The sequence below is a fragment of the Atta cephalotes genome (assembly GCF_000143395.1).
Source record: "Atta cephalotes unplaced genomic scaffold scaffold00063, whole genome shotgun sequence".
Taxonomy (NCBI): Eukaryota; Metazoa; Arthropoda; class Insecta; order Hymenoptera; family Formicidae; genus Atta; species Atta cephalotes.
The window spans coordinates 143868-154550 of record NW_012130127.1 but is presented as its reverse complement, the minus strand read 5'-3'; the positions used below and the strand labels follow the sequence as shown (position 1 = coordinate 154550).

Genomic DNA, 10683 nt, shown 5'->3' with positions numbered 1-10683 from the left:
GTGTGTGTGTGTGTGTGTGTGTGTGTGTGTGTGTGTGTGTGTGTGTGTGTGTGTGTGTGTGGGTGATGTGTACATATGTGCGCCTGTTGTGTACGTACATTTATGAATGATATATAATAATATATAATATAAGGCATAGAATTGCGCGAAAAAATAATTTCATTTGTGTCAAGAAAATGACAAAGCGCTATTATTTCCTCGCCACTTTGCGGTAGATAGCATGGTGCATCTTTTTTTTATAATGATTTTTTTCAATAAGCCTAAACACTTTTAATGCAAACTCATCTTTTAATGCAATAAATGCTTAAAATGCTGACTTCTTTCTCGTATACAAAATTCTTTCAAACAATACTATTCAAAATTATAACAGTAACGTTTATAAAATGTTTAGGATTGATTATTTCTCTTAAAAACCATTTAAAGTTATTTTAGTTTCCATATAATCAGAAAGCAACGCTTGGATGAGCGATCGTTTAAAGAAACAGTAAGTCGTAAAGTCGAATTTCTTTTCTCGAAAATAGATAAGTAAGGCAGTTTCAAATCGAGAGTGGAATGAAGGAGATATCGTTGGATTCGAGGAGCAAGAGGAAGAAGCGCGTCACTTAGCGCGGGATGTTTCTCTTCAAACGCCTTTAACGTAATTAACCTTTCCGGCATTTTCTATTCAACAGATTTCTCTAAAAATTTGTACCTGAGAGTTTTTCGAATCAACAAAAATCTGATTAGTCAGATTTTTAAAATTCAAAGTGGTAGATCTAATATAGTGGACATAAATTTGAAAATTGCCCAAATTCCTGTAGTATTAGAAACTAATAAGTTTTTTAAGTTGCTGAATGCTAATTTGAAGTTGAATTTTCAAAATCCACTATTATAAACTTTTTCTTCTCTCTTTTAGCATTATCTAGAATTAAGGACATAGAACTAACGACAAGGAAAGTGGAAAGTAGCTAATTTCATTTTTTTGTTTTTTATTCGGTTCACATTTTCGAATCGCGATATGCTTCTTTGGATTTAGATTTTCAAAACTTTAAATGATAGAAGCAATGTAAATTGGAAAATTGTAAAATTCCTATAAAATTCTTATAATTCTTTCGGAAATGAGTAGATAAGATAAACATCCCAGAGTGACCGGACACGTACCTACGTCCGAACACTTACACAAATTTATTATTATTAATCTCAAATGCTTTTTTTATAACAGCATTATAATTTAATTGCATTTAAAAATTACATTTAAATTATAATATTATTATTACGTTTTAAAAAACATATTTGTGACTAATATTAACTTAAATACATAAAGTGTTATATAACTGTCCGGACATAAGTATTATCCGGTCCGGTTCCCAAAGAAGAGAGAGAGAGAAGAATGATGGACATGTACCTATGTCCGGACAGTTACAAAACTTTATTTATTTAAATTAATATTAGTCTCAAATGCTTGTTACCTTAAAAATCAATTTGAATTAGTTGTTTTTTATCATTAAAACATCTATTTATATTAATATTTCCAGTCAGCATACTAATTTTCTAATTATAATCGGAAACTGGGTTAATTACGTCTCAGTATCCGATCGACTATCCGGCTGGATATATTGACGCATTCTATTACTTATTTAAATATTTTAATTAATAATTGTTATAAGTGGGTTCAAATAATTTTTATTTGCTTAAAGGAGTTTTCAAATGAATACAAATATTTATATTAAAAATCTTCTAATATATTATAAATTGTATTATTTAGGACAATCTTAGCTTAAATGTTCGGCTGGGACATTTACTTTATTTAGGAATTTCACATAGCATTGAATATTAAAATGGATAAACGATAAATGTGCAAGTATACATATCACTATGCCAGAAAGGATTAAAGAACAAATAAATATATTTATGAAGCCGCGCCATTAACGCTATCTAATGGACATTATCTAATGGTTAAATTGCAGACCAATTGCCACGAAAATCGAGAAATAACGCGCAACACTCGAAGAGGAAGTATTTGATTATCCCACGCCGTCATTGCATGTGCATTTCTTGACACATTCTCTGCGCATAATATGGAAAGCATCATAATATGCCAAACCTCCCTTTCCTACTTATCTCGAAAAACGCATTTTAGCCTTGACTAATCCTAGAACAAAGACAAAAGTCCCAACCAATAACTTGTCTCCACCAATAACTAATCATCAACAAATATTAAAAATCTAATCCTATCCCACCGCAAAGAATCATGCTAATTCGAATTCGACTAATTAAAGCACATTCCTATATAAACCGTAATCTTGTCATTCAGAGTCAGAGAGCCAGTTTTCTTATCAGTTTCTCAATTCACTTCAGCAATTTTTTTCAATTGGTTCACAGTTCTACTGTACTTCAGTCGATTGTGTCAGTTTAAACAGTTCTGTCTGCTTAGTTAGTTCAATCAATTTAGTCAGTCGGTCAGAAAAAATTTATTGTGCTTGTGTAATTCATCTACATCAAATCGGCAATTAGCAAGCAGCACGAAACCAGCACGGTGCAAAAGTTCTTGCCGATGTGGCTAAACTGTCTATAAACGCCTTAGTATAATTTTATAGGTAGAAATGTTTATGATTTTTTGTAAGTTTGTACCTCTGCATTAATATTTATGCATAATAAACTATAGATTGTAACACATAACTTTATATTTATTAAGGTCCTAGATAACAAAGCCTGCAGATTTTGAACAGAGTCTGTTACTAATTTTTGATTGCAGAAAGGCACCAAATTGTATACAGAATTTTTTTATTGTCTAACATTGTTTATACATGTTAACATTGTTAGTAAATTGCTGTCAGAAATGTAACAAAGCCTGCTAGACATGCTATGTCAGCAGAAACTGAGCAAAGTCTTGCATAACCTGATGGCAGATTGAGAGCAGAATCTGATTCGAACAGACTCTGCTCGATTTCTGCCACAAATTTGCTGGCATAGCCTGTCAACAGCCTGTCAACAAATCTATAGCCAAATGCGGACACAGATGGCAATGGTTTTGTAGTCAAAATATGATGAAGTTTGCTTGGCCCCAAATTGCTAACATTTTGCAGGGATTAAAAGCCGGATAAAAGAAATGTATCTCCCTTTTGTTTTGTTTTTACCAAAAGAGAACTGCTGATGCACACAGAATTATTTGTGAGACATGTGAAAATGTTATTAGAATGTGCACGAATTAATTCAAATGCTTTGTAAACCGGTGATTTCAATATGTGTGTCGACATCATCCACCACAAAGAATGCTCCGGATGTTCTACAATTGTGGAAGAAAATAAATTGCAAATATTGCTTAAGAAGATGAAGATTCAGTCCAATTGACTCATGAGCTTGAGACATTCTACTATTTTAGACTTCAAACATATTTAAACTGAAAACAAATAAGTGCAAGTAAATTGATGTATGATATAATAATTAAATAGCTAAATGATAAATTATTTTTCCTAACTGTTAATTTCTTCATTCAGCAGAAAGAAACAACATATTTTGCTTTCGCGTTTACATTCATATTCGCTTTCACTTTCGCAAAAAGATTTTTTTTATTCGTTTTCGCATTCGCTTTCATCATGATCGCTTTCGTTATAATAAAAATACATTTTGATGTTATTAGAAAATTTAGCTTTAATAAAAAAATGGGTGATGATCATAGTTCAGAGAGGGGGTCAAACGCCACACACTGATCGTTTGTATTCATTACATTGCTTTGTTTCTAATAAATAAATTTTCTAATAAATTAAATTTTCGCGCCTAGCGCAAATCTTGAACACTGAGAGGTTATAGACCTTCTTTTTAGAACTTTATGTACCGGTTCATCTTTCTTTTTTCTTCGGAAGGAAAGAAGAAAAAGAAAGATGAATTGGTGCGAAAATTCAGCTAAAAAGAACAGGCCTCGCCGTATGTTTACATTTAGCAGTGGGCCGACTGAATACGCGTTTCTCTAGAAATATTTCATTAACTTATTGATAAAAATGTAAAATGGTAGAGAACTTTTTTTGACTTAGTTTAGTCCATTACTTAGATTAATCCACTCTATCTACTCGTTTCAATAAACATTGTTTCAATAATCTCGGAACACTCTATATCATAGCGTTATATATTAATTAAAATTAATTCTGTTTATTTATCAGATACGAGCTCTGCCAGGAAGATTGGCTAGAGATTTATAACATGTACCGAGATGATACGGAGAAATTGATAGGAAGATATTGCGGCGGGACTGCACCGGGCCCAGTAGAATCAAATCTCGGTGCTCTTGGATTAAAAGTGATCTTACATTCCGATTCTGAACTTGTCTACAGTGGCTTCAAAGCGCGTTATACTTTTGAAATTGCTAAACCTATTTTTGGAGGTACTCTTATATACTTTGTCTTATTGTAATAGAACAAAGGTAAGTATCCTGTTTAGGGAAATCCTCTTCAATGACATTGCCTTGATATATGTTATGAGTGATCTTCAGAAGTGAAAGAGTCTTTAGCCGGTGTTCGTCCTTCGCCAAAAAGTTATTAACAAAAAAAAGTTTAAGAAATAAACTCTTTTTTAGTAGATATAACATTAAGAACTATCTCGTTACTTTTCTCCATATATGTAATGACTTTTTACTCGAAATAAGATCCATCGGCATAAAATATCATGCGTCTCTAGGTGGGGGGGGGCGGGAGATAGGAACTCGCTTTGCATGGAAAGTCGTGCGTCTTTAAGCAGAAGGGGAAATGAAGTGGAATTCGCTTCGCGTGGAAAATCGTATGCTCCTTGGCAGAGAGGAAGATAGGGTGGAATTCGCTTTGCGTGGAAAATCGTGCGCCCCTTAGTAGGAAGGGAAGTGAGATGGAACTCGCTTCGCATGGAAAGTCGTAAAAAATATTTTAAAGCAGAGAATTTTTATTTTATATGGTAAGGAAAGGATATTATTTCTTGAATTTTTTTGTTAATAACAAAGAACGAATACTGACTAAGGTCATTTAACGTCACGATCTTGACAACATAGATCATTGAAAAATGTTCCTCTAAGAGAGTTTTTCTAAACAGAATGTTTACCAGAACAAATAAAGAAAAAGAAATTAAATTTAAAGTTTTTCACGCGTAACTCTCAGTTCAACATTCCGTTTATATTATATAATTTAAATTACAGAATGGTATTTATTTTAAATTAGATAATAATATTTTTTCTAAATTAAAAAATGATTTTTGTTTCTTTATGATTTGAAAATATAATATTAATTTCAGAATTACGCTCTTGTTATTAGAGATATTAACTTTTTTAAATTATTATGCTGTAGATTGTGGATCAAATATTAGTAGTCTAAATTATGGTATAATAACTAGTCCAAATTTCCCAAACAATTATGATGGACCGGCAAAAACCTTAGCTAGTAAAAGTTGCAACTGGTTTATAAGAGTTCGACCGGATCAGCGAATACTCTTAAACTTTGAAGTCTTCTCCGTAGAAGGTGATCAATTAGGTAATATGTGGATTTATTATGAATTAATTTTATAACATTAGTGTTATTATAACATAAGTGTATATTATTCTTAAGGTAGTACATTCGCGAATTGAGAATAGTCAGAATTTCTTGAAGTTTAAACTGTACGTTTTATTAAAAGACTTTAATACACTTGCAACTACAATCAGATTGAGCGTTTCAATATTGTCAAGGAAACACATTGAAATGTCGTCTTCTGATTTTGATGAACTTGTAATATGTTGTTCTTTATGAACTAACAAACTGATAGATAAAAATAAGGGATATATATTTTTATACCCATATGTACCTTTAGGGAACCATTCGAAAAAAATCAATTTTTTCTTTCAAAACGAATATCTCTAAAATTATAAGGAATAGAAAAAGTTTAACAATGAAAATTAAATGGCTTCATGAGTACGTTATAATTATAATAAAAAAATTTTTTTATAAATTATTTATTTATAAAACCCTTACCACTTAACTTTTTTAAAACAAATTAAGATTTTTTATGATAAAATAAAAAAGATTATTTTAAGATAAATTCAATAAAAAATTATTTGAATATGAAAAAAGTTACTTTCCGAAATATCATTTTTCAGAAATAATTATAAATGTACTATACGTATATTACCCATTCCCATCCATGCGCTCGATTCTTCACGCAGCACATTCTGCTCACATTTTTTTTCATAATAAGAGATAACGATGGCAACAAATATATTTAGATAATATAATATTCTGCGTATGTATATTGATGGATTTTTGTCGTGCACAGCGAGAATATTATTTTCATAATAATGTATAGTATAATAATATCATAGCATCAATTATATAATATTAAAAGCAAAGTGCCAATTAAAAATAAATTTCCGAAGTTATTTTTAATGCGACACCATTAATTGAATTACATAGACGCAGAGACTATGAAATACATGTTGCTTATATCAATTACATGTATTGTTTCAAGTACGAAAATGATCTTATTATATTTTCATTATATTATACATTCATTATACATTCAAAGGTTGCGATATATTTTTTCGGTGGATTTTGGAACTCAGTCTTGCTTGTAAAGCAATTGAACGTAATTAGATAACGTAATTAGATAAATCCATAAGTAAGAACTAATCGCACGGTAAACAAGCCACATTCTGAAAAAATATTGCAATCTTTTTGCTGCCGAGTGTACATAATAACAATGATGTATTTTGAAAAGTGACAGAACTTTTCCGTTGCAATATCTTCGCTCGTAAGACACATAAATTAAAAGCATTTTTATTACACAATCCGAATGGAAGCTACTAATTGAGATATAGAACTCAATCGATCCAGCCATTACTGAAATCCAATAATTTCAGTTTTCCCTACAACTCGCCGATTCGCGTAAAGAAGCACAGTCGATATCATGACATGTTGTTGCGCTTCGCTTAATATTGAGATACTGCCGTGTTTCCAGATATATACAAGATTGCAACTGAAAAATTGTTGAAATCCGAGAGGAACCTGAGAGAGGACATGAGGATCTTTTTCCTGTAACCGCAAAATGCCCTCAAAATCACTAGATTTATAAAGTACAAACTTGCCTCCATCTTGCCGTAAAACACGATCATTTTCAAATTTATATATTTATATAAACATACTTTGTTGGGAAAATAAAGTCATAAAATATATAAATCAATTTCTTAATTGTAAATAATTTATTTATGAACCAAAGGAAATACTGTACAAATGTTTAATTTTTATATTTTTAATTTAATACAGGTTCATTTGTTGTTGAAGTGCAGAAAAATTTATGCACAGGTTGTACATGCGTGGAAATAAGTACGAGTTTCGCGATAATATTCTCTGATAATACTCTCTTGACCACATTTCCAAAGAGCTTTAAAAGTTCCAAGCGAGTGAGCTATCCGCAAAATGCGCAGTACCAGGTGTATAAACTTAAATCCACTGTTTGCTCATAGGTGGCATTAGTGAGCGTACAAAGCTACCCTGGGCACACAACACACTTTTTTTTGTGTTTGACATCTGTCAACATTAACCAGTGCACATCATCAGCAATTTCATACAACAACATATATTTTTTCTTTCGTAATCATGTCTAGTTTTTTGCTAAAAAAAAGCATATGCGGGAAGCTTTGCTTTTTTGTTAATTTGAAGAAATCATCGAATCACATCAAATGCTTGTGGAGACCCATGGCGACAATCGGAAACAACGTGCAGAGATTGGTTTCGCCAGTTCAATGACGACAATTTTGACCTGAGTGACAAGAAGCATGAAAATCGGCCCAAGAAGGAGGACTGTCAATTGCAGGCTCTTTGGACGAGGACGATACCCAATTGCAAAAAATGCTTGCCGAGCAATTGGGCATTTCTCAAGCAGCCATTTCCATGCGGCTACATGCCATGGGGAAGGTTCAAAAGATCGGAAAATAAGTGCCGCATGAATTGAATGATAGGCAGATGAAGCGACGCCAAAACACATACCAAATTCTGCTAGACAAAAAAGAAAATCGTTCCTGCATCGGATTGTGACAAGCGATGAAAAGTGGATCTATTTTCAGAATCCTTAACACAAGAAATCTTGAGTTGATCCCGCCCAACCATCAATCTTCCTCAAGACCAAATCGCTTCGGACGGAAGACGATGCTGTGCGTTTGGTGGGATCAGAAGAATGTCATCTACTACAAGCTGTTAAAATCTGGTGAAACTGTTAATGCTCACCGCTACCACCAACAACTAATCAAATTGCATCATGCTCTGCGTGAAAAAAGGCCGCATTATCAGAAAAGACATGACAAGCTGATTTTCCTCCACGACAACGCACCATCGCACACATCAACAATGATCCAAAACTACTTGGAGACACTCAACTGGGAAGTGCTACCCCATCCCGCTTACTCATCAGACTTGGCACTTTCTGACTATCACCTATTTTCGTCGATGGACTACGCGCTTGCTGAGCGGCACTTCGATTCTTACGAAGACGTTCGAAAATGGCTTGATGAGTAGTTTGCCTCGAAAGATGAGGAATTTTTTTGGCGTGATATACACAAATTGCCCGAAAGATGGGAAAAATGTATAGTTAGCGAGGGCAAGTACTTTGAATAAATTTGTTTTTGCTTCCTAGGAAAAAAAAAAAAATGTAGTTTTTCTGACTAAAAGCAGCGAATTTAAGCCTTATACACCTGGTACATAATATTCAGTGCAAAATATTGTGTGAATTGTGCCTAGTGCAGTTACGCTATATTGATGTCGTATTGACGCTATATTGACCAAAGTAGAAAAGTTTGGTCAATATATCATTGCGGTACTTTATAAATCTAGTGACTTTAAATGCTTTCGCGCACTATTGCTTTCTGAAGATGTGGATGTCAACTACACAAGCTTGTAAGAGGCTCTACACAATAAAAGAAATAGGGAACAGAGAATAGAGAATAAGAATTTCAACCTATCAGAAACTGTGTATTCTACAATACATGATTTCTGATAGATTTCTGATAGAAGTTCTTATTCTCTGTTGTCTATTTCCTGTTCCTTTTATTGTGCGGAGCTCCTAACTGTGTCAAATTTGTAACCGTGCTCGCGAGCGATGCGACAACTTCGTGCTCTGTGATTTTTTCTTACTTGAATGAATTTTCGTACAATATAAGAGCTTGACAGCTAGCTAAATTTTCACAATGATCAGAGCTTTCCACTAAACAAGTTGGGCGCCAAGCACAAGAGAGTATGTCACTCTTTCGATAATTTTCTACGTTAAATTATTTGCTCCCAATTAATTCGCGATGACAACAGAGGTAGATCGAAAAGAATATCCACTTTTTTGCAGTAATATACTGATGGAAATAAATTGTTGACATCTTTGAAATAACTAAAATCTTTCAATAATAAACGATTTATCAAAACTATATATGAATACAACAAGTAAAAGTTTAATGCTTATAATAGTCGAGGTTGGATTTTAAATGCTTTAAATCTTTCAAATTAATAGAGATTTCAACGATTTAAGCGATTTATTTTTATCAAGAACACCGCAAAAACGATATTGCTGTGTAGTTGACATTTATTTCTTCAGAAGGCGATGGAGATCTTAAAGCTATCTGTATTACCGACTAAATCATAATTTTTGTATAATTATTTTTTTGCTCTTTTACAGATTCGAAAATTCTTTTCCAAGATTAAAGTATACGCATTAATACGTGTCTGTGAAGTGGAATTTATACCGAAAATGACAAAAAATTTTTCTTAAAATTCGAAATTTCAATTTCGAAATTTTTATCATTTTTGGCACGAATTCTACCTATAATACATATATTTTAATTTTGTAAAAACGTTTTCGAATATGTAAAAAAGAAAAAAAGTAATTGTATAAAAATTACGATTTAGTCAGTAATATAGGCTTTAGGATCTCTTTATATGTATGAAGTGTTTTAGATCACCTGTATCATTTTTTCATCTTCGCAGGATAAGATCTAATCATAAAAATGTTCAGACAAAAGTTGTAAGGTTCAAAAAGATCTATTCAACTGATCTTATCAGTTCGATCTTGGGCGTCGTCAAGATCACATCGATTTTTTTTAATGAAACAATGTTACTTTTAATTCCAGAATCTAATAACTGATGTCAAGAGCTTTTCAAAATATTATAATAAAGTTATTTTTCAATAAAGTTTCGTTAAAAAACTTAAAAGTTACAGTACTGCCAACATTAGCATTACACAAAGTGTTCGACTGACAGCTAAAATTTCTTGACATTTGTCAAGATCAAGACCATTGGAGATTATCTCTTATTTTCATATCTATGTAAAAATGAATTTTTTTAGTGCAAAAATGAAAATAAGAAAAATAATTTCCAATGGTCTTGATATCGATAAATGTTATTCAGGATATGATTCTGAACATTCAAGAAATTTTAACCATCGCGTCGATCGAACATCATTAGCGTAATGCCGCTGGCGATATAACTGTAACTTTCGAGTCTTATAACTCGAGAAGTATTTAATAAAAAATAACTTTATTATAGTGTTTTGGAAAGCTCTCGACATTGGCTATTAGATTCTGAAATCAAAAATAAAATATTTCACTTAAAATCAATGTGATGTCTTGATCTGATCTTAGCGATATCACCTAAAATCAAACTTAGATCAATAAATAGATCTTTTCAAACCCTACAACTTTTGTTTGAACGCTTTTACGATTGGACCTTATCCTAAAAT

The 10683-nt window shown here is 32.2% G+C and overlaps 1 protein-coding gene across 1 annotated transcript in view; it reads left to right on the top strand.

Annotated features, from left to right (window-relative positions):
• LOC105623704 (cubilin) overlaps positions 1-10683 on the top strand; it is an 81079-nt gene that overhangs the window by 18539 nt on the left and 51857 nt on the right. The window contains exons 11-12 of the mRNA XM_012205086.1: positions 4137-4357; positions 5286-5468. Of these exons, the coding sequence (XP_012060476.1) occupies positions 4137-4357; positions 5286-5468 (404 nt within the window). The remainder of the gene's footprint in view (positions 1-4136; positions 4358-5285; positions 5469-10683) is intronic.